Source organism: Lepidochelys kempii, chromosome 2, assembly GCF_965140285.1.
Source record: "Lepidochelys kempii isolate rLepKem1 chromosome 2, rLepKem1.hap1, whole genome shotgun sequence".
Taxonomy (NCBI): domain Eukaryota; kingdom Metazoa; phylum Chordata; order Testudines; family Cheloniidae; genus Lepidochelys; species Lepidochelys kempii.
The window spans coordinates 255002243-255029253 of NC_136381.1; the positions used below are offsets into that span (position 1 = coordinate 255002243).

The 27011-nt window shown below is 40.8% G+C and overlaps 2 protein-coding genes across 20 annotated transcripts in view; one reads left to right on the plus strand and one right to left on the minus strand.

Annotated features, from left to right (window-relative positions):
• The window catches only part of KMT2C (lysine methyltransferase 2C), a 336413-nt gene extending 315372 nt beyond the window's left edge, over positions 1–21041 (plus strand). For 15 of the 19 annotated variants that reach the window (XM_073334588.2, XM_073334595.2, XM_073334590.2 and 12 more), the window contains 17 exons: positions 226–438; positions 1419–1583; positions 2637–2778; positions 3589–3736; positions 5209–5387; positions 5482–5636; positions 5835–6087; positions 6940–7079; positions 8085–8192; positions 10882–12001; positions 14151–14287; positions 15477–15619; positions 15889–16057; positions 17257–17373; positions 18337–18410; positions 18841–18949; positions 19518–21041. In XM_073334588.2, the coding sequence (XP_073190689.2) occupies positions 226–438; positions 1419–1583; positions 2637–2778; positions 3589–3736; positions 5209–5387; positions 5482–5636; positions 5835–6087; positions 6940–7079; positions 8085–8192; positions 10882–12001; positions 14151–14287; positions 15477–15619; positions 15889–16057; positions 17257–17373; positions 18337–18410; positions 18841–18949; positions 19518–19610 (3465 nt within the window). In that variant the 3' untranslated portion in view covers positions 19611–21041. The remainder of the gene's footprint in view (positions 1–225; positions 439–1418; positions 1584–2636; positions 2779–3588; positions 3737–5208; positions 5388–5481; positions 5637–5834; positions 6088–6939; positions 7080–8084; positions 8193–10881; positions 12002–14150; positions 14288–15476; positions 15620–15888; positions 16058–17256; positions 17374–18336; positions 18411–18840; positions 18950–19517) is intronic. The other 4 variants (XM_073334594.2, XM_073334605.2, XM_073334606.2 and 1 more) reach the window with 2 other exon arrangements.
• Positions 16723–27011, minus strand: part of GALNT11 (polypeptide N-acetylgalactosaminyltransferase 11) — a 105644-nt gene continuing 95355 nt past the window's right edge. Inside the window, exon 13 of the transcript XR_012157629.2 lies at positions 16723–18625. The gene's annotated coding sequence lies outside the window, so the exon portion shown is untranslated. The remainder of the gene's footprint in view (positions 18626–27011) is intronic.

Sequence of the window (27011 nt, forward strand, 5' to 3'; positions counted from 1 at the left end):
AGGATGTTGTCTTCTGTCAGATGTACTGTATCACTTAGTATAGTGCACAGGAAATTTGGGGATTAAACTTTCAAGTGTCAGATATTTTCTTTATTATTTTCACATTATTTTCTTTCTTCATCATTATTAGAAATATACAACAAAACTTGTTATAAAAACAATGTGAAATTAACATGGACCTGAACAAATGCATCCCATGTTGCTTAACTTTCCTTTTTCCATCAGCCAACTGTGGGGAATCAAATGCAAGGTGCATTTGGATGTGGGAATAGCCAGCTTCAGAGAACAGATGTAGGAAATGAAATAAAGAAACAACGAAATAAACGGACTCAGAGGACTGGAGAGAAGGCAGCTCCTCGGTCTAAGAAAAGAAAAAAAGAAGAGGAGGAAAAACAGGCTCTTTATCCGAACACGGATACATTTCTCCAACTAAAACAGGTGAGTGTTTAGAGAATGTCCAGTCCATCAGGAGTAGCTTTAAGAGAATGGATTCAGAGTGGGGAAAAAAGAAATTTACAATTATGCTGAGTTTGGAGTGGATCTGGGTGGAGAATAGCAATTCCAATTCATGGAGGATTTTTACATTTTTTTTCATTCCAATTTAGAACAAAACCCACAAATTTCAAAATTATCCATAAAATCTGAAAAAAATTGTTTCAAAAAATCAAAATGTTTCTTTTCAATAATTTCAAAATGAAATTCTGCCAGGCCAGGAGCCCACAAGCCCTGAGAATTGTTTTGATGTTGATGAATCAATGCTTTCCCACTGGAACAACATTCCCTTGGAAATTTTCTTAACAGTTCTAGTTTTGAGCATTTTATGATGCGAATGTCACATTACCCCAATATTAAAACCCTCCCCCCACCTTGACTTTAAATATGTGAACTTTCTTATTGTAATAATAAGACCTAACTCTTCTGTAGCAATTTTCATCCATAGATCTCAAAGCGCTTTACAAAGAAGGTTAGTATCATCCTCATCTCACAGATGGGGAAACTGCGGCACGGGGAAGGCTATGCTTAACAAAACATGCAAACCAATTTTCCTCTGCTTGTGTATAGTGGTTGGCATTTAAAAGTCAATATTTAACATACAGTGTTATGAGATTTTGTTCCAATTCACCAAAGCACTTGGGTACATGCTTAAAGTTAAAGCTAACCTATTATATGTACTTAATTCTGATTGAAGTCAATGGGACTTAAGGATGTATTTAAAATTAAGCATGAGCGGAAATCCTTTGCCAAATTGCAACCTTATTTCCTGTTCTAATAAGTATAAGGAAATACTGATGTATTTCAGAGGCTATATGACTTTTTAGTGGTAACCACTCTACTGATATTACTCTGGAAACTTTTCTGTCCAGTTAGCATCTTTTATTTTATTTGGTGTATTCATCTCTATCCATTTTTCTCTATAGCAACTCTCTCTGCTACCTCTAATGGAACCAATAATTGGAGTGAGCTTTGCACATTTTCTCCCTTATGGCAGTGGCCAGCTAAATGGTGGAAATCGACTTATGGGAAGTTTTGGTAGTGCTACTCTTGATGGGGTTTCTGATTACTATTCTCAACTGATCTACAAGGTATGTTTTTCCATCTAGATTTCCCATGTCTGTTCTCCGTAAAAAAACAAGGTAAAGGGGATTATTTGCATTAACTATCTCCTAGGAGTCTCTCCTGTGCAGCTAAAAAGAGACATTTGCTATTGCTAGACTGTATATTGCATTCAACTGTGAAGTATTTGTTGTTTTGCTCTACGAAACATGGAATCAAAGAATAGAAACCATGTTGTAAACATATTTAAAAAATACAAGCACTGCATTTGCAAACTGATGCTAATTGGTGAAAATTGTAATTAAGGCTTTCTGGAGCAGAAAAGGCTGAATATCCAGTACTTTACAAAGTCATTGAGAGCAGCAAAGCATTTCTTAATGAGAATTAGTTGGGAAATAGACCTTCATCATTTGTCCAATAGTCCCTGGTTAAGGACTTAAAAACTGTGAACAAAATAATCTGTTTGTTGCAGGTCTAATAGCCCACAGAATTTAAAACTCAGGCTCTTGGGGGGCTGAAAGACAATATTGAGAGAATAGGAAGAATGTCAACAGACAGAGGACCAGATTTGGCATGCAGTTACTCGAGCATAAAACTGGAATGACGCTCTGAAGACCATCTGAACTATTCCAGTTTTACACCAGAGTTACTGAGCTAAGAATCTGGCTCAGCAAGGGCAGCTGGTGAACTTGGAAACCAATAATGAAGTTTAATGTCTGTAGACACTGCTCCAGAAAGGCTAAATCCTTAAGTCTTCACTCAGTTTTTCCTTAGACATAACTCTCAGAATGTTTAAGAGTTATGTCTAAGTGGTTTAGGAATCTACCCCTCCCCTACAATAATATAATTAAATCCGTGCCAGACACTATAATGTGTGTTGTGTCTTTGTATACTAGGTAGTTTTGTAGCAGGTGTGTTCATCTATTTTCCTGTGTATTTGGGAAGTAAATATTAATTTTTATGTATTCAGCGCTGCCTCTGTATGTTTAAAACCTACAAGTATTTACTCTTACTGGAAGTGTGCCTCTGTGTTGTATTTACCTGTTTAAAAGCTAATTTTAAAATCCTTTGGTCTCATGCAGCAGAATAATCTGAGTAATCCTCCGACACCCCCAGCCTCTCTCCCTCCGACACCACCTCCAGTGGCTTGTCAAAAGATGGTGAATGGATTTGCAACTACTGAGGAACTTTCTGGAAAGGCTGGAATGCTGGGCGGACATGATGGTAAGCTTTTAGTGTGCTGCCTCCTTAAAAGAGGTATCGTGCTGGTACTGAAGTATGAAATGCGCACTGCGCCTTATTCGATGCAGTTTGATTTTATCGTATACAAATGAACATGAGACTCCTCTGTCTGGAAGGTTGTAATTGATTCTGTCCAACATGTGTAATTATGCATATTCCATGCCAAAACTATGCTGAGAGCACTGTCAGTGCACAGTTAAACACTCAAAAGTCAGGAAAAAACAAAGGGAAAGCTGCATGCATAATGTAGATTACAAGACCGCTTTAAAGCTTTCTTAGCTGCATGTGCTTTCACAGAGCAGCCTTCCATAGTTGTGCAGCTCAGCAAACTTTGAACATGCTTAGTAAACATTTTCAAATGCTCGTAACTTGGTCAAATCAAAATCAGTTTTCTATCAATAAGACTTTGCATTGTTGCCCTCCTGAGGATTTTTCATGACAGAATCTATCTTTCAAATTTCAGCCACTGGGTGCTGCAAAAGAGGAAGGCAGGGGGAAGGCTTAAAGGTTTTTTATAATGGGGAAAAATATTTTTTTCTTTCCTTGAAATCAAAAATCGCAGAACCATTAAGGCTCCAATTTTTCAACAGTTTTACCTACACACAGAAACCATCCATAAACAATTGAAACATGAAAAATGAAACATTTTGAGTTATGAGTGACTGAAAATAGAGTTAAAAACTGGTGTACAGCCTTAATTATATTAGAGTGCAGCCAGCACTCTCTTAAAACGTGTATCAGTAGGTAGAGAGAGACATATGCATGCTTGATTGCGCTGTGTTTTTGTTTCAGTTACCAAAGCGCTTGGGCCAAAACAGTTCCAGTTACCTTTCAGACCACAGGATGATTTGTTAGCAAGAGCTATGGCTCAGGGCCCTAAAACTGTGGATGTTCCTGCTTCACTTCCAACACCACCTCATAACAATCAGGAAGAATTAAGGTAGGTTTTTTCCCCTTAAATATTAAGTTTACTTGTTTTGGCCCAGATCCTTCCACCCTGTGCAAGCCCAAGTAAATTGGAGATCCATAGGGGTGTTAGAGAAGGGAATGCACCCTCCCCCAACCACACCAGGATGAGAAGAAAATGGCATTATTTGTACTAGGTATCTCTCAGTATTCCCTGTCTGAGATTTTTGTGCCACTAAAAGGAAGACTTTTGCTGTTGCTAGACTGTATGTCTTATTCAGCTGTCAAATATTCATTATTTTGCTCTACCAAAAATGGAAACAAGTTACAGAAACTAATCAGGTTCTCACAGCAGCACAACAATTGTATTAATATCAATGGCTACACAGGGTTGTTTTGGGCAGTGGATCCACAAAGTCATAAATCCCACTGTTCATGTCCACACGCTACCCCCAAAACTCCCCTGCCTTGTAGGCACAGATTGAATCACTGTGGAGAGGTGCTCCAAGGTGCACAGCAGGACTCTCTACAAAGACTTCGCTCCCTCTCTTTCTCAAGCTTATTGGAAGCACAACAAGTTTGAGGCACTACAGCTGTTAGATGTATGAGAGAGGATGGTCCAGTGATGAGTTCACTCGCCTGGGACTTGGGACACCTGGATTCAGTTCCCCGCTCCACCACAGACTTTGTGTGACCTTGGAGAAATCACTTAATCTGTCTTTGCGTCACATCCCCATCTTTGTAATGGGGATAATAGTACTTACCTGCCTTACAGGAGTGCTTGAGGATGAGTGCAGATTAAAGATTTATGGCACTATGGTTATGCAAGCCATGGTGGATGGATTTTATAAATCCAGTAGGGGAAGGCTGTGGGCCATTCAATATGACATGTATTTTGAACACGTTCTAGAAGTTTAAATTTATGATAAGCTCAAGCATTGTGCACCCAAGTGTGTGGCCATCGAACCTTGTGAAATCCTTCCTCATGTTGCACCTGTGAAGAATGGGCTATCTAGCATCTACTAGATGTTCAAGAGCAGAATAGTGGCTTTATCATCTACATCTACAGCAAATCTGCCGAGTTAAAAGTATCTCAGATTCTAGATCATTGTTGCCTTTAGTTTGGGAGGGAAGAAGATAATTAAAAACAAGTTTGGTGTTAATAGACAAGTTTAGTTCTGTTTGTCACTGATTTTCATGTTCATGAGATGAATAAGTGACTGCAGAGGAAGTACAACTGTATCAGGTAAGAATGAGAATATCCAATATCCAGCAAACACAGATGAAGTGTATTGGTTGGTGAACTATTGGGTAGGACAGTTCTATGGGGCATAGCTTGATTAACATCACAATTTTGTTGTCTGTTTTTCCCAAAGGGCTAATTTTATCTTGAAGTAAGGTGGGATGCCACAAAAATTGTTGCCAGCAACCAAAAATTCACCCACTACCTTCACTTAATTTTTGTACAAGGCATTTTCAAAAGATGCAGTTTGTTTTTTCTCCCAGGGTTCAAGATCACTGTGATGACCGGGACACTCCTGACAGCTTTGTTCCCTCTTCCTCTCCTGAAAGCGTTGTGGGAATGGAAGTAAGTAGGTATCCAGATTTGTCTCTGGTAAAGGAAGAGAACCCAGAGCCTGTACCATCCCCCATCATTCCAATCCTACCCAGCAGTACTGGAAAAGGTAAGAGTAATACTTATGTTATGTACTTATTGCTAGTTTCTATCCATTCAAAATCATACAGCTTAACCTCATATATATTTTATTTCATTTTAAGGTTCAGAAGCAAAAAGGAACTATGTAAAATCAGAACATAGTTCAGGAACTTTACCTAGTTCTGGCTTCTTTGGCTCTCAGCTTGGGCCATCCCAAAATGGTCTGAAATCTGGCCTTATATCTGTAGCAATTACTTTACATCCCACAGCTGCAGAGGTAAGGGAAATAAACTTCAATGATTTATATGTGAACTCTAGCATGGTGTTTATGTAGCATATTATATAAAATAATGACTATTCAGTTTAATTTGAATGCGGGCTACTATAGTATGGCAGCTCTTGTAATCTGGTAATTGATATCCTTAGTTTACTTCCTGTAGTTGATAAAAACAGAGATTTATTTTTGTTGTTTTAGAATATTAGTAGCGTTGTGGCTGCATTTTCCAATCTTCTGCACGTCAGAATTCCCAACAGTTATGAAGTTAGTAATGCCCCAGATGTTCCATCCTCTATGGGAATGTTAAACAGTCACAGAATGAATCCGGCTATGGAATACAGACAGCACTTATTACTTCATGGTCCTCCGGCAGGATCCATGGGCCCTACCAGACTAATAGGGTCTTATGGACTGAAGCAACCTAATATGCCATTTCCTCCAAACAGCAACGGTGAGTTAGTTTATATCTAGTTCTTGTAATTATTAGTTTTGCATTTTTAATCATGTTGGCGTTGGAGAATTTTCAGCCCTATAAACTCAAACTCTAGACTTAGATTCATAGATTCATAGAAGGTTAGGGTTGGAAGTGACCTCAGGAGGTCATCTAGTCCAACCCCCTGCTTGAAGCAGGACCAATCCCCAATTTTTGCTCCAGATCCCTAAATGGCCCCCTCAAGGATTGAACTCACAACCCTGGGTTTAGCAGGCCAATGCTCAAACCACTGAGCTATCCCTCTCCCCCAACTAGGGACTTAACTAGTTGAGTCTTGTTTTTAATAATACTGTCTCTTATACAAGCAGCACACATGTACCTGTGCACTAGGTTCCTGATGTTCTCAGAGACTAATGGAAATCAAAGATCGAAAACACCTGTGATATTATCTTGTCCATCTCGCTGCCAGTGTGGGATTGTTTCCAACAGTATTCTCAGGTTTTCTGTCCTGTCTAATTTTAAATTACTCTAATGGTGTGTCTTTCACCACTTTGGGAGATTATTCCTCCATTGGAAAATTTGTACATAGAAATTTAAATATATTAATACTCCTATTTTATTCTGATTTATTTATTCATCTCATATTATATAATCTCTTTTTGCCTTATTATTCAAACCAGAACTACACAAGATTTGTGTCTGATTTAAGAAAAAACGCCCCATCTGTATTTATCTTAAAGCTTGCCGAACACTTGTCTAGGAGGATGGAGTCCCACTATTAACCTGCCGAAGATTACTGCCACTTCAGCACACACTTCATTCAGGAGTGTCTTGATGGTATTTTCTAACAGATTTGTCTGGATTTTTTAGGTCTAGCCGGTTATAAAGATCACAATCAAAATATTGCAGAAGGCTCAGCACTGAGACCTCAGTGGTGTTCTCATTGTAAAGTGGTAGTTCTTGGTAGTGGAGTGCGGAAGTCTTTCAAAGATCTGTCTTTCCTTAAACAGGTACTGTCATGGAAAGTGATATTTAGGTTTTTTTTATCATAATTTTCAGTCAGCAAATGAAACCAGCAAACAATTTCAGAAATACTGCTTATATGAATATTTCAGTCAGTTTACTTAAATAGGTTCCAGTGTATAATGTGGAACAGCTATTTAAATGTTGCTACCATGATGTATCAGTTTGGACTGTAACTTTGGGCTGTTATCTGCCACTATTGGAAGAGTGACTCTGAAACCATTGCAGAGTAATAATACTTTATATTTTCAAGCAGAAGGGAGTTAATCACATTTAAATCTTGTTTTTGTATATTTTCTGCTGTTTCTTTCTTGTGGTAAGGGGGAAAAAAACAAATGTCCCTCCTGGATCTCCATTCCTGTATGCAACCAAATGTCCCTGCTGGATCTCCATTCCTGTATGCAAATATTAAAATATTTGCACCAGTATGAATTCTGGAAAAGGATGCATCTGACCTGCAACAAAAATACCATCACCATTTATCTAAATAATGAAATCATATGATTGCTATGTAATAGAGCTTTATAGTTAAAGCTATACATAAAGTGTATGAACACCCATGCAAAACACCACGGATCAGATTTTTCACAGAATTTAGGTACCTAACTCCCATTGACTTCAGTGGGAGTTAGGCATCTAAATACATTAAAAAATCTGGGCCTGAATCCACAGCAACATTTTACAGATCACCACTTGATGATAAAGTTGTGTGATCTATCTTTGACCAGCCTGAAACAGGAAGAGCTTCTGTGGTTCAAAGATAAAAGAAAAATGCCCTATAGAAATACTGTCTTAAGTAAAATTCAGATGAGCATACAATAGAGAATTCTTTGCATTGATTCTAATGCACTTCTGTTGGTGGCATAAGATGCTGAAGAGTAAGGCCACTGGTGGTTTTAACTTTAAATTTCCATAGTTTATATTTGTATTACAATAGTGTCAATTCTAGTCCCTTGAATGGGCTCATAACAATCTTTGGCTTTGATTCCCAGGGTTCCCGAGAGATCTCTGATAGAGTGGAAAAGGATGTTGTCTTCTGTAGCAACAACTGCTTTGTTCTTTATTCAGCAGCTGTGCAAGCAAAAAATTCAGAGAGCAAGGTAAGTACCAATTAGCAATTATTGCTGTTACTTCTCTAATAAAATAGAAAAATTTCCTAAGTAAAGATCTTGGGCCAAGGGTTCTTGGCATACTTAGTATTTATAATACCATAAACTGTTATGCTTTAATGGCGTTTAAGTGTGAGTCCGTGCTACAGTAGGATATTGAAATTCTGAAGCAGCAAAGGATCAGGAATAAAAATCAAAATCCATATTTACAGAAAATTAAACCTAGGAGAAATGCATGGCAGAGCATTAGCAGTCTTTTCCTGACAGAGCTTTATGGCCGAATCTCTGACTCTCATTGAAATCAGTGGGAGGCTTTCTGTTGAGTTGATGAACATTGCATCAAACCTTAAGTGTATTCCTTTATTTTCTGCATTTTCATTTGCTTTGTGCGCAGTAAGAAATCATTAGCAACTGTACAAAAAATAACTGAACAGGGAGATTGCAGGAACACTTTACTTTCTTGACACAAAAGGTAGGAAGTATAATAATCTCCACTGTCTTTTCATTTGGCCGCAATGGCTATTTTAAAGAAATAATTACCAAAATATTAATTGATGAAGACTGTGGTGAATGACAATGAAAGAAAAAAGTAGTTTATAATTACTGAACTAGCCATTTTATATAGTGTTTTAAGAAACATGCTTGGTTGAAAATGTGATCATGCCAGGAGTTTTTCACATGTGTATTCCAGGATGACAAGAACATGTAGTTGGAACTGAATTTCATCCATTCAGTCTCCCCTGTTGTAAACAGCGAAAAGAATCCGTTTTCTGTTCGTGGACCCTAGTAAGGGTACACAGCAGCTTATAGTAGCAGCGCAGCACCTCTCAGGAGACAGACTTCCTTGTCTTGTCCTATTCTATTTAGTTTGGAGGGAAGAAAACAAGATGCTTGTGGATGAGTTCCCTTGCTGCAGATATATATCAGTACATCACCAAGCACACTGTTAGGGCTTAAAAATCTCAATTTAAAGTAATGATAATACGCTTTGCAAGAAAAATCTTACAACAAGAAGGATCTGATCTAACTCCATTGAAATAAATGAGTTTTTCCATTGACTTCAATCAGAGTTGGATCAGACCCCTAACTCTTGGATGTGAAGAGTAGAAAAGTACAGTTTAACTTTAATTTCAGTGTACTTTTCCTTGAATAAACCAGGTAGTTGGAGATCTTTACTCACTCCCCCCAACACCCCAAGGAAGGCAAAACCACTCATTTTTAAAAAAAAAAATCCCTGTAGTCAGTCTTGTGGGGAGAAAGTATAATCAGAAAAAAATTCCCTCCTGACCCACAAAAACACAGTCTGAAGCATAGAACTAACTAAATAATCCTTTAATTTATTAAATTCCATAGTTATCTAGGTTTTGCTGACTACATTAATAGTGTTTGACTCCACCTCTTCAAATAGAAGTTTATTCAAGTCTTCAGCACACTCCCTAAAAGAATATCTTCTTAAATTCTTTGGGCATGTGTTCCCTTTTTAATGTACATTTTCAATATATCCCCAAATTCTTTTTTATTCAACACCCTAAAATAGATTATTTAGATTAATTTGACAATAACTTTAATTAAAACACTTTATAGAGCTTCAGTCACGTCATGGTAAAATTGTCTTCTCTCAAGACTTAAGCATTTGCTTCAAGGTTAAGCTCCTTCAGATCACTTATCGGTTTAGTTGGCCTAATGCTTATTCTTTTTCCAGTTCTTTTTTCAAAAAAGGTGGATGAAACTGGATACTGTACTTCAAATATCATTTAATCAGTGCTCTATAGTGTGTTTGCATAGTATCTATAGACTTACTCTATAACATGCTCTCCTCGGTATAAGCCAGCACTCTGTTTGCCTTTTTATTGTTGCTGCAAACTGGATGGAGAATATAAATATTGGGTTTATCAGTATGTCCAGATCCTTTTTCTCTACCCTAGTAATTAGTTCAATACTAGTTGAATTGTACTTATCTTGGACATTATTTCTACCCAAGTGCATCACTTTATTCTTAAACAATTAAATTTCATATTCTGCCTCTGCATCTTTTCATTTAGTTAGTTTTTCAAGATGACCCTAAAAAACACATCAGTCTCTCTGAGTCCTAATCCTGCCCCTATTTTGAAATCCATCTGCAAATGTAGAACTTGTTATATAATTTGACCTTTTTCTTTTTTAATAGTGTATTTGTCCTTGAAGGATTCCACTCCTCACCAACTTCCATGAAAAATACAGTCCTTTAATTCCCAGCATTTATCTTTCTCTGCCATCTATTACTAGTTCCTTATCTGTTAATAATTTATCTCCTGACCCATATTTAGAGATTTTTATATAACTTTGTCTGAAGCTTCCTAAAAATAAAGATGATGTAAATCTATTGGGTGCCGCAATCTAAACTTGCTATTTCGTTTTTAAAAATGTCGAGAAAGAGGAGAGGACCCATACTCTGGACTTACTGGAGCAAAAGTAAAGCTGCAAAATTATTAAAATACTGCTCTGTGAGCAACACAAGCCATGGTACCAATGAATCAAGATAACTTATTTTGTCCTATGACACAACAATCTGACAAATTACCTCATATGCTCTAAACTCACCCCTTCCTTCTCTTCAGTCTGACCTGAAAACATTATTGGGGATATTTGTTGTTCAATTTGTAATGCATTTTTAAGAGGCTTTTTTCTATTTATTTCTCAGGACTCAATTCCATCTTTCCCACAGTCACTGATGAAAGAAATGCCACCTAAAGCATTCCATCAGTACAGCAACAACATCTCCACTTTAGATGTACATTGTCTCCCCCAGCTGCAGGAAAAAGTTTCTCCGCCTTCATCACCCCCTATCACGTTCCCTCCTGCATTTGAAGCAGCCAAGGTAGAGGCAAAGTCAGATGAGCTTAAAGTAACAGTGAAGCTAAAACCTAGATTAAAAACAATACACAGTAGCCTTGATGATTGTCGACCTCTAAGTAAGAAATGGAGAGGAATGAAATGGAAAAAATGGAACATTCAGGTTGTGATTCCTAAAGGATCATTCAAACCCCCCGGTGAAGAGGAGATAGATGAGTTTCTCAAGAAACTGGGCACAACCCTTAAACCTGACCCTGTGCCTAAAGACTACAGAAAATGTTGCTTCTGTCATGAAGAGGGTGATGGACTAACAGATGGACCAGCAAGGCTTCTTAACCTTGACTTAGACCTTTGGGTCCATTTGAACTGTGCTCTTTGGTCTACAGAGGTCTATGAGACACAGGCTGGTGCCTTAATTAACGTGGAACTAGCACTGCGAAGAGGCTTGCAAATGAAATGCATGTTCTGTCACAAAATGGGCGCCACCAGCAGTTGTCACAGGTTAAGATGCACCAATATTTATCACTTTACCTGTGCCATTAAAGCACAATGCATGTTTTTTAAAGACAAAACCATGCTTTGCCCCATGCACAAACCAAAGGGAGCTCATGAACAAGAACTTAGTTACTTTGCAGTTTTCAGGAGGGTCTACGTTCAGCGTGATGAGGTGCGGCAAATTGCTAGTATAGTACAGCGGGGAGAACGTGAGCACACTTTCCGTGTAGGAAGCCTGATCTTCCACACTATTGGTCAGCTGCTGCCGCAACAGATGCAGGCATTCCACTCTTCGAAAGCTCTTTTCCCTGTTGGATATGAGGCCAGCCGATTGTATTGGAGCATGCGATATGCAAACAGGCGCTGTCGGTATCTGTGCTCTATTGAGGAGAAGGATGGCTTTCCAGTGTTCGTGATCAGGATTGTTGAGCAAGGTCATGATGATCTGGTTCTTACTGATTCAACACCGAAAGGTAAACCAGAATTATGTAAACTCAACAGAAGGCTTTCATGACTATACAGTTTCCTTTTACATCATATGTACAGTAAATGTTTCAGATAAATATTGCATGCACTTGTTTTCCTGCATACCTTTCTTGTTTTGTTTCTATTTCATGCTCAGTAATGTGAGACTTGGGTTTCACAATTTCAACTTCCATTGTAGAATCGAAAAATTATTTATCTGGTGCCTAATCATTTGCTAATTCTACTGCGTGATGTAATCTCTATACCAATGTTCCAAGGCTGTACTTCCAGCACTGTGAGCTGTACTATACTTATCCAGTATTGTGCATTTCAAAGATGAAACTTCTGAGATGCAATAGTGATGGGGGCTGTAGAATAACCATCCTAGACAGATAAAACAATAATGTGCACTACAAATAAAATGAGGAAGAAAGGATACTTGCAACAAGCTCAGAAAGAAGCCAAAACAATAAACATGACATTGGACAAAATAAAAAAAAATATTTTGTGTGTATTTCTGCTCTGAAAAGTGGCTTTCTAAATATGACCTTTTGCGGTTTTATTTTCATTCTGGCTCAATGATCTCCAGATCAGACGTGTTCAAGCTACAAGTGAAAAGATCTTTTTTTCCAGCTGCCAGCTGTGCAAACACAGCCTAGGCTCTGAGAGCCAAGCTGATTTCTTTCTCACACATAACACCTGCTATTTACACCTGTGCAACCCCATTATTGTCAATTATGCCTGCAGTAGCTTGCACAGACATAACCAGCTCCAACTTACTAAACTGTTCTGTACATGGTTTACGAATTGTAATAGAATCCAGCTCACTCAGTCTTAGCTGTGTTAGCTTTGCAGGGCTAACATGAATATTTTTGTCACTGAAGTAGAATGGAGTCTGAATACGCGCACACATCTGTCAAATTACAAAGATGTTTTTTACATAGTCTCTTTTCGGAGTAGACCCATACTTGAAAGTATGTTTAGCCAGCTCAGCAGTATTCTACTAGTCATGGATCCATCTCCTGGTTTTAGTCACTTTCTGGGCATGGAGGCACTAGAAGTAAGCAGTGCACTCAGACCCTGATGAAAATAAAAATATCTTGTGGTGTTCAACAGAGACCCATTTAACTAATTGTTCAGTGGCATTGTCAAGCTATGAAGGGAGCATGATTCACTGCTCTTGAACTGCTGTGCAGAATCCCAAGTGGGGTGGTGAATGTCAGAGAAAACTGATGGATTTTTAAGGCTCTGACTGACCTCCAAGGACCCCTTTGGGCTCAGATGATAGTGATGAGAATTGGCTGGATAGAAGAATGGGGGCATGTTTGTCATCTGTGTGATTGGTGACATCAGGGATCTTGGAGGTTATGGGATCCTTGAGCTGAAAGAATCCTTGCTAATTGCCACCACCGCTATGTCCTACCTTCACCATTAGCCAAATGTGCATCCATCTTATGGGCTGAAGATGCACTCTCTAGTCTATTAACACCTCTCCTGAAAACTTGCGAGAGGGTCCTAGCAAACTGACTAAAGTTGCTCTCTTCAGCTAAGCATGCTGTCTCTACAGCATCCCAAGCAATTCTTGGGTGGTGAGAAAGGAACTGAGCTGGAGTCTCAAACTCAGATCTTTGATTCCCTCCATAACAACATATTATACCACCATGAGACATCTGGGTCAGGAAGAGAGAAAAAATCATCAACTTAAGGAAGTGGAAAATTCCATTTATTTAAGGAAAGTTTATTTATTTTGTGGTCATTTTTAAAATGTTTAGCAGGAGAAACTTAGCTGCCTGATTACATGAGTAGGAATTTGTAATATGGAATTAGTGATGTAAAAGTTTTTATCCAGTGCTCAAGTGTTTGTCACATTCTTCAAAATCAAGAGAAGTATAATAGAGACACAACACTGTCTGAGAGTACTCAGCACAACATAACTACCCAAATGAGTCTCCATTTCAGACTTTAACACCGTGGTGAAGTGGGATATTTTATTTCATTAAGTTGTTCCCTTTAGATATAAAATCAACTATCTGGTACTCTGTGGCCTTTTTCATTATAGGTGTCCTACTCCAATTTCCTTACTTGTTAGGTATAACTGCAGTGTCTGTGGGCTTTCTTTATTTGCTCATTATAATCTTTTTCCATGTGGTCATGTAGGTGTGTGGGATAAAATCTTGGAGCCTGTTGCATCTGTTAGAAAAGAATCTGAAATGCTACAGCTCTTTCCTGGATATTTGAAGGGTGAAGACCTCTTTGGTTTGACAGTCTCTGCCGTGGCAAGAATTGCTGAATCAGTGAGTTCATTGCTGCAACAATTCGGGACTCTTACTCTAATTAAAGGTTTACAACAATTTAGAACATCCCAGATGAAAATGATACATTTATCACATACATATTTGTGAAGCTTCTGCAATTGTGAAACAGGCCACAGGGGCCCTTGGAGTGTCTGCGGGGAGGGAAATTCCACATGGCAGCGTCAACCTTCCCTCCACCTGGGAGCCTGTTGGGTGCCTGTGCTAGCCAAAGAGTGGGTGGAGCTACTCCAAGAAAGGATTAGCAGAGTGGCCAGAGACCGAATGATTTGGTGCAGCCTCAGCCAGCAGGCCTGCAGTCCCCAGGGGACACCAAAGTTACCCTCTCCCAACCTAACCGCTGGCGGAGTGTGCGCAGTTGGGGAGATCCAGCCTGCACTTCCCCCAGGTGATTAACCCTAATACGAAGAGGTTCCATTTGATTCTTCATTTGGAGTTCTGTTTTGTTCCGTTGAGAACATGAAAGGTTGTAGCAAATAAATGTGCTGCATGTAACACACAAGAGTTACTGGATCAATCACACACACACAGCAGAAGGTGTGAGAAAGTAAGATTCCTTTTTTCCTCCACCTTCTTACGCTTTACATACATTTTCAGGAAAGAAGAACCTAAAAATCCAAAAACTGAACATTTGAAAGCCAAAATTTTGTGATTTCCAAAACCAAACCAAAGCATTAAGCTGACCTAAAACAAAAAATGTTTTGAAATTTCCCGTGGAAAAATCAAAATTTGTCATTAAAATTGAAATTTCCTCATTGTGCGGTGAGATAATTTTCTGAACAAAAACTTTCTACCATCTTTACTCATAACGCACACCCGAAAAATAGTGCATTACAGGGGAAGTGTCTGCTGTGATATGGAAGCATGCCACACCCTGCTCTCACCACGTGTTCTTTAGAGAAAATTAGCCAGGAGGAAAAGGGAGTTTTGCTAGGACTCAGTGTCTCTCTCCATATTTCTATGTTTGCAAATTAGTTAGTCTGATGGAATATAGATAAGAGTCAAAACAGCTTTTTGTCAAGGAAATGCTACTGAAGGTTTATCAGAAAGCAGTGTCAAGTCTTAAGTCTGAGCAACTGTGAGCGCTTTGCCTGTGCCATGTTTAAAAAGACAGACTACTGTGTGGATGTTTTTCTGATGTGTTAACATGTGATTACTTTGTTTCTTACAGCTTCCTGGGGTTGAGGGTTGTGAGAACTACACTTTCCGATATGGCCGAAACCCTTTAATGGAACTTCCTCTTGCCATCAACCCCACAGGCTGTGCCCGTGCTGAGCCTAAAATGAGTACCCATGTCAAGAGGTTTGTGTTAAGGTATTTTGTTTTAACTTCACATAGTACAGCCCAGGGTTTATAGGCTGCTTAGGGTTATTTGTGCTTTTGTCTGCTGCTTACAAACCCTGTTGTCTTTGGCTGTGTATGTGCATGCCCGAATCAAAGGAACCGCTTTGTTGTCTATGCTAGCTGGCTTTAAGTGTATGTTTGTCTGAAAAAAGTTTTAATACAATTCAGCTTGTGGTTTTATTCGGAGAAATCTTCAGTTTTCCTTGTATTTTTTTCTGTTATATGCCCAATTCCTGCAGGCCTCACACCTTGAATAGCACCAGCACCTCAAAGTCATTTCAGAGCACAGTGACAGGAGAGCTAAATGCGCCTTACAGTAAACAGTTTGTCCATTCCAAGTCCTCCCAGTACCGTAAAATGAAGACTGAATGGAAATCCAATGTGTATCTGGCTCGCTCTCGGATTCAGGTCAGTTACAATATAGCTGTATTTTTGAGATTTTTATTCCTAAATACAATTCCCTACAGTCTGTAGAGTCTAGTAAAGTCTGAAGGGAATTTACGGCATATGTGTGGTGATCAGTTTCCATCTATTGTATGTAACAAAGGTGGTCGTTTAATTTAAATCTTTTTTTTTTTTAATTGACTGAAGCCCAAGCTTGCAAAACTGAGTTGTGTTGTTTTACTGGTTAGGTCCTTTTAACTTTTTTCTCAAAAACAAAATGCAGTTTAGTGAAAAAACTAAAATATACAGAATCTTTTTTACCAGCAGCAGTGGGAGGATCATCTGCATATCTAGTGGCTAATTTTAGACCAAGCTAGCTCATTAAAAAATGGAGAACAGAAATAATGCGAGTCCAGGATGTTGAGTAAAATACTTCGTCATGTTAATACAATTAAATAGTCAATTTATTGACTTCTGCAAACCTCCCAGATGTTCAGCTCCACTGAACGTGTTGCCAAATCTGTATAACATGCCTTGTATATATTTGCTGTATATTTTAGGTTGGACTGTGGAAGATTATTTAAATGGATAAAACACCATAGCACACATTTAAATTATTTGGTGCTAGAAAGTACTCTTTATTGTTCAAGGAATTCACAATCTCTGCATAAGTCAAATAACTCTAGAGTAAGAAGCCTACTAGCTCAATTGGCTGCAAGATAAATAATTGCAAAGCATTTTCTCTTATTTTAAAAAAACTAAGAAATTAAATGCAGAAAACTGATTTTGCATCATTAAAGCTGTGTAGTTAAAATCACAACAAATCAGGAGATGAAGAAGTGAAGAAATCACAGAATGTAATTGCTCAGATAGTTCTCTGTTTTAAACTTTAAAAGTATATATTAATTCAGCCATGTTGCTCATATACTCTGCTTTTCCTGTTTTCTGGGTGAATATGTCACTTAATATATCACTGTTTATATTTCCAATTGTATATGTTAAACATATTGAATGTGTATATATGCTGGAGCTAAGGTCGCTGTTTGCATTTGCTGACTTTTTGTGTTTTTTCAACCATGTCACTTTTTATCTTTCATTATGTATCATTTCTGTATGTGTAGATATAGATTTTCTCCAAGCATGGCTTGGGGGCACACCAAAGGAATCAAATGTAAATGTGCATTGATTCTCCAGTTCTAAATCACACAGTATTCCCTTTGTAGGGCCTGGGCTTATATGCTGCTAGAGACATTGAAAAGCACACCATGATCATTGAATATATTGGAACTATCATCCGTAATGAGGTAGCAAACAGGAAGGAGAAGCTTTATGAATCTCAGGTATTGTATATTATTATTATTATTTACTTACTGTTCCATTCCGTTCCTTTTCTTTCCTTTCCTTTAAGTATTCATGCAACAGAATGAGATGAGTTGCCAGCATTTTAAGACTTCCAGTCTGAGGAAGCTGAGTCAAAGTGCTCTTGTGAATGAATGTTTGAATTCTGGGAGGCAGTGTTGTGTCTAGTGATTGTAGCAGGGGATTGGGAATTGGGTCTCCTGAATTCATAGATTCCAAGGCCAGAGGGACAATTGTGATCTTCCAGCCTGACTTCCTGTATAACACAGACCATAAGAACTAGCAGAAGACCGTGTCAATCCATTGACCTCTCAGTTATAGACTTGGCACACTTTTGCTGTGCCACTCTGCTTTTGATTCTGTTCATCACTCTGCCACAGACTTACTGCATGACCTTGAGATGTTAATATTACCTTAGACCTTTACAGTGCCTTTCATTCCAGGATCTCAGAGTGCTTACCAAATATATTAAACCTCACAAACGCCAGTGAGTCAGGTAATGTACCAATCTTACAGTTGTACAAGCACAGAGAGGTCAGAACCTGCATTTTTAGGGACCACTTTTTAAGTAAGGCTTGACCTCTTTGTGCAATGCTGGGATGTTGTGAGGGACCATTCATTGGTAAAGCACTTTGAGACCTTACATGAAAGGTGCTATACAAATCGTATTAGCATATTATTTGAGGGGGATATTAAAATCACAGGAGGTTGCCTCTCGTGTTTATGGCCCATCCATTCCTCATAGGTAGTGGAATAAATGATAGTGTCCCACTTTCACACAGTAAGTGCAATATATGAATCAGTACTTCCTTAGTGAGCCAATAGGCCACGTCTAATTGTGAATCCAGAAAAGTACTTGGAGATGGTCCATGTTGCTGCTTTGTTTTAATCACAATTTTTTTTTTGTAAAATCTATAGTTCCTTTTCTCCCTACTCTCTTTCAGAATCGTGGAGTGTACATGTTCCGCATTGACAATGATCATGTCATTGATGCTACATTGACAGGAGGTCCTGCAAGGTGGGTGGCTCTCCAGAGAGCTGTGATCTCATGTTTGGAAATTAGCCATGTTCCCTTGGCTAGCTGTTGGGGAGGGATTCCATTTTGTGCTTTTTTTCAATGGCCTTATTCTTTAAGCTGGTGCATTCAGTCTTCACACTAAGCCACTGAAGCAATGCCATCTTTCTCATTAACTCTTCATAGCCCTGATTAACTGTGCCATGGCAGACATACAGCTGTAGAAAAAGAAATGTAATTTTTTTAACTTTTGACTTTTTTTTTTTTTTTTTTTTTACATTTTTCTAGGTAAAGAAACAAGTACAGGGTAATGTAATTTTAGCTGGAAAAATCCGCTCACACTGAAGCTAAAGTCACTCTATAGTTTAGTTTAGATTCGTGTCCAATTACATAGCCTAAAAAAGTACATTTTGCAAATCTTTTATTTTTGTAGGTATATTAACCATTCATGTGCACCGAACTGCGTGGCTGAGGTGGTGACTTTTGAGAGAGGACACAAGATTATCATCAGCTCCAACCGGAGAATCCAGAAAGGGGAGGAGGTAGACCTTACTCATTTTCTTTTATTTTGTTGTTCCCTTGAGTTTTATTATTTTCCCTAAATGACTATGTAAGTTGTACTGTCATTAGCACAGGAAACTTGCTTACTCGGACTTGGGACAGATCCTGGTGCCCAACATTTCCCATCCCCTTCCTCAGTATAAACAATTAAAGTTCCCAAAAGTATATAATGTACTGACTAGTGTAATGTATAGTATAGAACAGGGGCTCTCAAACCTCATTGCACCACGACCCCCTTCTGACAACAAAAATTACTACACAGCCGCAGGAGAGGGGACAGAAGCCTGAGCCTGCCCAAGCCCGGCTGCCCTGGGGCGGGGAGGAAAGCCCAAGCCCTGCTGCCCTCGGGCTTCTGCCCTGGAAGGTGGGCTTGGGCTTCAGCCCTGGACCCCAGCATGTCTAAGCCAGCCCTGGCAACCCCATTAAAATGGGGTCCCGACCCACACTTTGAGAACCGCTGGTATAGAATGATAGATACAAGCAAAGATATAGTGAAGAATACAGACCAGACATTTCATAACCACGCTCTTAACATTTGTTTTCTTCCAGCTTTGCTATGACTATAAGTTTGATTTTGAAGATGACCAGCACAAGATCCCATGTCACTGTGGAGCTGTAAACTGCCGAAAATGGATGAACTAGAATGCATTCCTTGCTGTCTTTGAGGGTTGCTTGTCCCTAAGAAGAAGTGACTTACATTTTGATTTTGTCGACAGAAAATTCTTACCTTCCTGGGAAGGGGGGGAAATAAAATCACTTCTGGGAGTTTCAATTTCTATTCAAGTGTAAAACAAGCACCAGAAGCAAGTCGGCAAAATCTGAAGCTGTCTAACTTCCCAGATGCCTGGAGGTTAAACTGAATTACAGAATGGTCCAGCACTTTTGTTTTTTGAGCTCACTACGGAGAAACTGTTTAATTTGGGCAAAGAACCGATGGCTGACCTGCTGGAGGGCAGGTGGGCATATATGAATGTAAGACTGAAATCACCAGCGAAAGGGAGAAGTCCAAAGTGCTGGCCACAGCCTTATTTGATAAAGGGGCAGGCCCTCTAATTAAAGAAAATTTTTAAATAAAAGTAGACACCACTGAACAAGGAATGTACTGAAACGACTTCCTTAGGGATAGAGCTAAGGGAAAAATAACTTGCACTAAAATACATTTAAAATACTTGATTCCATGAGTCAGTTTATTGTAGTTTTTGATTTCTGTAAAATAAGAGAAACTTTTTGTATTTATTATTGAATAAGTGAATGAAGCTATTTTTAAAAAAAAAAAGTTAGAAGAAAGCCAAGCTGCTGCTGTTACCCGCAGAACTAACAAACCCTGTTACTTTGTACAAAAGTGTAAATATTTTGAGAAAAAAATACAGTATAAAAAAATAGTTATTGACCAAATGCTACCAGACTCTGCAGCAGTTCGGGTGCTTATTATAAAATGTCAATAGGGATGTTACAATATGATCTCATATGTTACTAACCATGCCATTACAATTATTATGGAATAACCAAAATCTCAATTTAAAGAGAGGATTTTTTTTTAAATGTTTAATGCTGGCTCAACTGTGGTCTATTAGTCTTTTTTTTTTTTTTTAAGTAATCTTTAAGCCTGGTAGAAGGCATGTATATTACAACTAGACTTTTATAGACGCTTGGGTAAGTTAGACTGATTTATTTTATTTGTATTATATTGTTGCATCCCTATTTCTTAAGTCAGGTTTTTTTGTGCTTACAATTTGTGATAACTGTGAATAACTGCTAAAACCACCCAAAATAGAGGCTGAACGTGGTTTTTCCTTCAGAAAAAGTAGTCACGATTAGGTGACTGTTCAGCTTACACTAAATCATGTAAACAGAATAGGATCATGTAGTGGGAGCTTAAGTCCAATATGATAGATAGCCTTCTTTAAAAGAAAAAACAAGGAAAAAAATTAGATGTAATTGTGCTTGCAGCTGCAGGACTCTGGCAATAAGGTTTTGGAAAATGTAATTTAAAAATGTGTTTGTATGGATTGTTTTTGTTTACATTTCTTTAAAAAAATAAACACTGTTTTGTGTTTGCTTGTAGAAACTTAATCAGCATTTTGAACCAGGTTAGCTTTTTATTTTGTACTTAAAATTCTGGTACTGACACTTCACAGGTTTAAATATAAAAAGAAATGAAGTTTTTTTGTGTGCACAATTAAAGTGGACTGTAAACTGTTGGTATATTCAGTAATACAGTTCTGAACTTGTAATGTATATGGCATGATGTATTTTTATCTTACAGAATAAATCAATTGTATATATTTTTCTCTTGATAAATAGCTGTATGAAATTGTTTCTTGAATATTTTTCTTCTCTTGTACAATATTCCAACATCCTACCAGTATTTGTCCTACAGTTTTTTCTGTTCTGTATAATAGTATCTAATGTTGGCAAAAAAAAAAAAGGAAAAAAAAAAGAAAAAAAATTTTGAAGTATACAGAGTGTTATGGGTTTTGGAATTTGTGAAAACAGATTTAGAAGATCAGCATTTACAAATAAAAATATTTTACATCTATAAATGATGCCTCTGCATTTTCATTTTGGAGTGTCTGTTTTCTGTTTGTTCCAGTGTAACCTCATCTGTTGCTACCACTGAGCACCACCACTCTTAGCGGGCACAGATCCAGCATCCCTCTAAGCCCAGCTGCATCCTGAATTATCTACTACAAAGCCATGCACGGCATCCACAACACCCTCCAGGTCTGGGCCCTTGAAGTTAGGGGTCCTAAGCTTCAGCTCATGGGGCAAAGTATTGCCTCCACCAGAAGCAGAGTCTGCAGGAGGTGCCAAGAGAAGAGCCCGCCATCCTCCACCTAGTCCCCTACTGCCCAGCTGCTTCACATCAAGGCCTCCAGCATCTCTTCACCTTCATTTTACACAAAGAACGGGTCTCCAGGGCCCAAGATTGATTTATTAAGAAGCAGAAGCAAAAAGAATGGGGAAAAGCCTTCCAATGCACCTCGTCTTTCTCAGTGATACAATGGGGCTTCCCCCATGCACCCAGACTTACTGGACGTCAGAGAACTATTGTTCCACCCACATTGTGTCATCAGCATTTGGGGTGAGCCCGAGGCCTGGTGGGCGCATGGCAACCAATCAGCCTAGGCTTTCCACCTGGTTCTGGTGAAATGTCCGTGTTGTAGGGCCCGGGGACTTGAGCTGCAGTGCCAGCCGCTTCTGCCTGCTGTCTTGACGTGTGGCAGCTGCCTCTCTTCTGTTCAGCAGAACTCCAAAGGGATGTCTGGTAACTGCTGAAAAGCAGCAGAAGAGCCCCTTTCTGTTGCAGTTTCTCTCAGCACTAATGGTTTAATGCCCCACACCTCTGGAATTCGGAGGAATCCAAGAGGTGCTGTAGGCAGCTTTTACAAGAGCCTCAGGAGGCGAGGTATGCCCTGCTGCTACAAACACCAACCCTCTCTCTCCTAGGGCATGGTGTCGAGGCAGGTGTGTAGGGCCTCAAATCCCACCCAAAACCTCAACCGTGAGAGCCTTGCCCAGGAGCATGAGGATTCCCGTGCAGATGAGAACCCCTCACAGCCTGTTCAGGAGCAGGTCTTGCAAACTCCAGAGACTCCAGGTCCCAGAAAGGTAAAATCAATTGTCCCCTTCACAAAGCAGCATTTTGTACTGTTAATGAGCAAGCAGTGTAAAAATCAGAGTTTAAGTCCCTTTGTCCTTCCCACCTTGGTGGAGTGGTAGCTGGGACTTTTCTCCTCACAGAGTCTCTCTCACAGTGTTCCAGCTCCCTGCTCTTTCCCCAGCCTTCAGCTTAGCTGGGTGTGCAGAGAAGCTTGCCACGACTGCAAGGGTCGCTCTCAGGCCGCAGAGTAATGGGCATTGTGCCTGTCTGGCTTTCAGCCCACGGACCTCAGGAAAGGGAGCTCCAATTTCAGGCTGTAGGGAAATGGGAATTGTTTTTATCTGGTTTTCTGCCTATTAATCTTAGCTGTGCCAGGGAAAGGGGCTCAGAGACTGATGAGTGGGAAAGGGGTTTTCTCTCCCCTCCCCACACCTCCAGGTAGGCTGGCTCCACTTCAAAGCGCAAGGAGCACTTCGGGCAGTCTGGGACCAGAACAGAGGCAGACGAAGACTCCATTTCTCACACAGGTGCACATCGTGGGATTATAGGGAGGTAAGTTCAGAATGATTCCTGATTTTCTGAGTAAAGCCCGAAGTGGTACAAGGGCCCTCCTAAATTACTGACATGGGTGTAGGGTGACCAGATGTCCCAATATTTAACTTTGTCCCACATCCTGACCGATGTACGATCGGGACACTATTTGTCCGGATATTGTAGGGTTGCTTGCCAGGCGTCCGGTTGGTGCAGGGCTGGCAGACTCCCTATCCGGCTCCACGCAGCTTCCCGGAAGTGGCGCCAGTTCCCTCTGGGTCCTAGGTGCAGAGACCGCCTGGGGGTGGCCACCACCACGAGCGCCTGCTCTGCAGTTCCCGTTGGCCGGGAACCATGGCCAGTGGGAGCTGCAGGGGCAGCGCCTGTGGGCAAGGCGGAGTGCACAGCAGCCTGGCTATGCCTCCGCCTAGGACCCAGAGGGAGGTGTCGCCACTTCCGGGCAGATGCCTGAAGTAAGCCCTGCCTGGAGCCCATACCCTCTCCTGAACCCCAGCCCTGAGCCCCCTCCAGCACCTAAACTCTCTCCCGGAGTCAGTATCCCGAACCTCCTCCCACGCCCCCAGCCCCGAGACCCCCTTGCGGCAGGAGCCAGGGCCATGCGCCCCTGGCTTGTGGCGGGAGCCGGGGCTGTGCACTCCCCAACCAACCCGCGGCTTGTGGTGGAGGCCGGAGCCGGGGCCGTGCATTCCCTGACCTGTGGCTTCCTAGGACTGTGCACCTTCCTCCCCCATGACTCCGGTGGTGACTGTGAGCCTGTGGCTGCCCCTCCCCCACGTGTCCCAATATTTTATTCTTGTGATCTGTTCACCCTACCTGGGTGCTAGCCATCCAGGGCTTGGGGTGGGGGGGTGGGGAGGCAGGCATTCTTTCAGACTTCCAGGGACATCTAGCAGGCTAGTCCCACAATCAAGGTATTTGTACCAGTGCCTCTCCTTGACTGAGGGGTCCACAGACACATGCTGGTACTGCAAACACACCACCACTGATAAAATGTTATATAAAAACATAAAGGAATTTATTAAGTTTTGGGAACCTCAGGCTGGTGCAACTGTGGCTCCCCAGTGGGAGACATACAAAGGGCCTTCCTTTCAGAAGATCCCATAGTCCATATAATAGTGAGGACACGCTACACACAAATTTTAAAGTTTCAACTGTAGCCACTTAGCCCTGGTCTACACTAGGACTTTAGGTCGAATTTAGCAGCGTTAAATTGATGTAAACCTGCACCCGTCCACACGATGAAGCCCTTTATTTCGACTTAAAGGGCTCTTAAAATTGATTTCCTTACTCCACCCCTGACAAGTGGATTAGCGCTTAAATCGGCCTTGCCGGCTCCAATCTGGGGTACTGTGGACACAATTCGATGGTATTGGCCTCTGGGAGCTATCCCAGAGTGCTCCATTGTAACTGCTCTGGACAGCACTCTCAACTAAGATGCACGATTGTTTGCCGTTGCTCTGACGCAGGGAGGGGCGACTGAAGACATGGCTTACAGGGTTGGCTTCAGGGAGCTAAAATCAACAAAGGGGGTGGCTTTACATCAAGGAGTATTTCAGGCAGGACTTCACGGAGGGTTCCAATAAGAAATGGTGCACCTAAGTTATTGTTCTTATTGGAACAAGGAGGTTAGCCTGGCCTCTGATTGATACATGGCTAGATTTACCTCGCTGCACCTTCTCTGTGAGTGACTACAGTGTGACCTAGAGGAATGAGTCCCCTAGACAGGGGAGGGGGGGAAGCAAATGAGTACAAAACAAATCTGGTCTGTTTCTTGTTTTGATCCACTCCATCTATCTTTTACATCTTTGACTGGCAGCAGACGGTGCAGAAGGACTGCATGCCATCCACATCTCATGGCTGCCTGGCAGAAGATGGTACAGTACGACTGCTAGCAATCCGTATCGCCTGTCTGCTCACCATAAGACGGTTCAATAGGACTGACTGCAGGACTAAAGAGAATGACCTGGTCAAGTCACTCCAAATTTAGTCCCTGCGCCCATGTCTGCCCAGGCGCTCCCAGCCGACGTGGCCAGGAGCACCTCGGACATGACGATGACGGCTACCAGTCGTACTGTACCGTCTGCTGCCAGAAGGCAATGGATTGCTGCTACTGTGTAGCAATGCCGTACCGCGTCTGCCAGCACCCAGGAGACATACACTGACGGTTACCTGAGCGGGCTCCATGCTTGCCGTGGTATGGCGTCTGCACAGGTAACTCAGGAAAAAAGGCACGAAACAATTGTCTGCCCTTGCTTTCACGGAGGGAGGGAGGGAACGGGGGCCTGACGATATGTACCCAGAACCACCCGCGACAATGTTTTAGCCCCATCAGGCATTGGGATCTCAACCCAGAATTCCAATGGGCAGAGGAGACTGCGGGAACTGTGGGATAGCTATCCACAGTGCAACGCTCCGAAAGTCAACTCTAGCCTCGGTACTGTGGAAGCACTCCGCCGAGTTAATGCACTTAGAGCATTTTCTGTGGGGACACACACACTCGAATATATAAAACCGATTTCTAAAAAACTGACTTCTATAAGTTCAACCTTATTCCGTAGTGTAGACATACCCCTAGACCAAAAAATTTTCCTACACCTAATCAGGAAAACCATCTAAATAGCAAGCAAATGGCTCATTGCAGGGCGGGGAGCATACCTGGAAGGCAAATTTCCAAAAGCTCACAGAGTACACATCATTTTGGTTCACTTTGACTGTTCTGTCAGAACACAGATATAGACATGGCCACTCAGGTTCAGACCAGTATCATGTCTATGTTCAGACCAGTATCATGTCTAGTATCATGTCTATGACAGTAATCAGTAACAGCTGCTTCAGAACATGGTGCAAGAAACCATGTACTGGGCAGTTATGGTACTCACAGGGAATGTTTCCCTCTATTCCATGTTAGAGGTTTGATTATAATTGAAACATGAGCGTTTACATCCCTTCCAAAACCAGGGAGTAACGAGTTCAAAGCTTCTCTGAGACAATGGAAATAATGTTCTGGGCAGAGAAAAATCTGTGACCTTTCAAGACAGTTTACATAAGGATGAATAACAGAGACTTGGTGGGATAACTCACATGACTAGAGTACTGTCATGGATGGATATAAACCGTTCAGGAAGGACAGGCAGGGCAGAAAAGGTGGGGGAGTTGCACTGTATGTAAGGGAGCAGTATGACTGCTCAGAGCTCAAGTATGAAACTGCAGAAAAACCTGAGTGTCTCTGAATTAAGTTTAGAAGTGTGAGCAACAAGGGTGATGTCGTGGTGGGAGTCTGCTATAGACCACCGGACCAGGGGGATGAAGTGGACGAGGCTTTCTTCCGGCAACTCATGGAAATTACTAAATCGCAGGCCCTGGTTCTCATGGGAGACTTCAATCACCCTGATATCTGCTGGGAGAGCAATATAGCGGTGCACAGACAATCCAAGAAGTTCTTGGAAAGGGTAGGGGACAATTTCCTGGTGCAAGTGCTGGAGGAACCAACTAGGGGCAGAGCTCTTCTTGACCTGCTGTTCACAAACCGGGAAGAATTAGTAGGGGAAGCTAAAGTGGATGGGAACCTGGGAGGCAGTGACCATGAGATGGTTGAGTTCAGGATCCTGACACAGGGAAGAAAGGAGAGCAGCAGAATACGGACCCTGGACTTCAGAAAAGCAGACTTTGACAACCTCAGGGAACTGATGGGCAGGATCCCCTGGGAGAATAACATGAAGGGGAAAGGAGTCCAGGAGAGTTGGCTGTATTTTAAAGAATCCTTATTGAGGTTACAGGGACAAACCATCCCGATGTGTAGAAAGAATAGTAAATATGGCAGGCGACCAGCTTAGCTTAACAGTGATATCTTTGCTGATCTTGAACACAAAAAAGAAGCTTACAAGAAG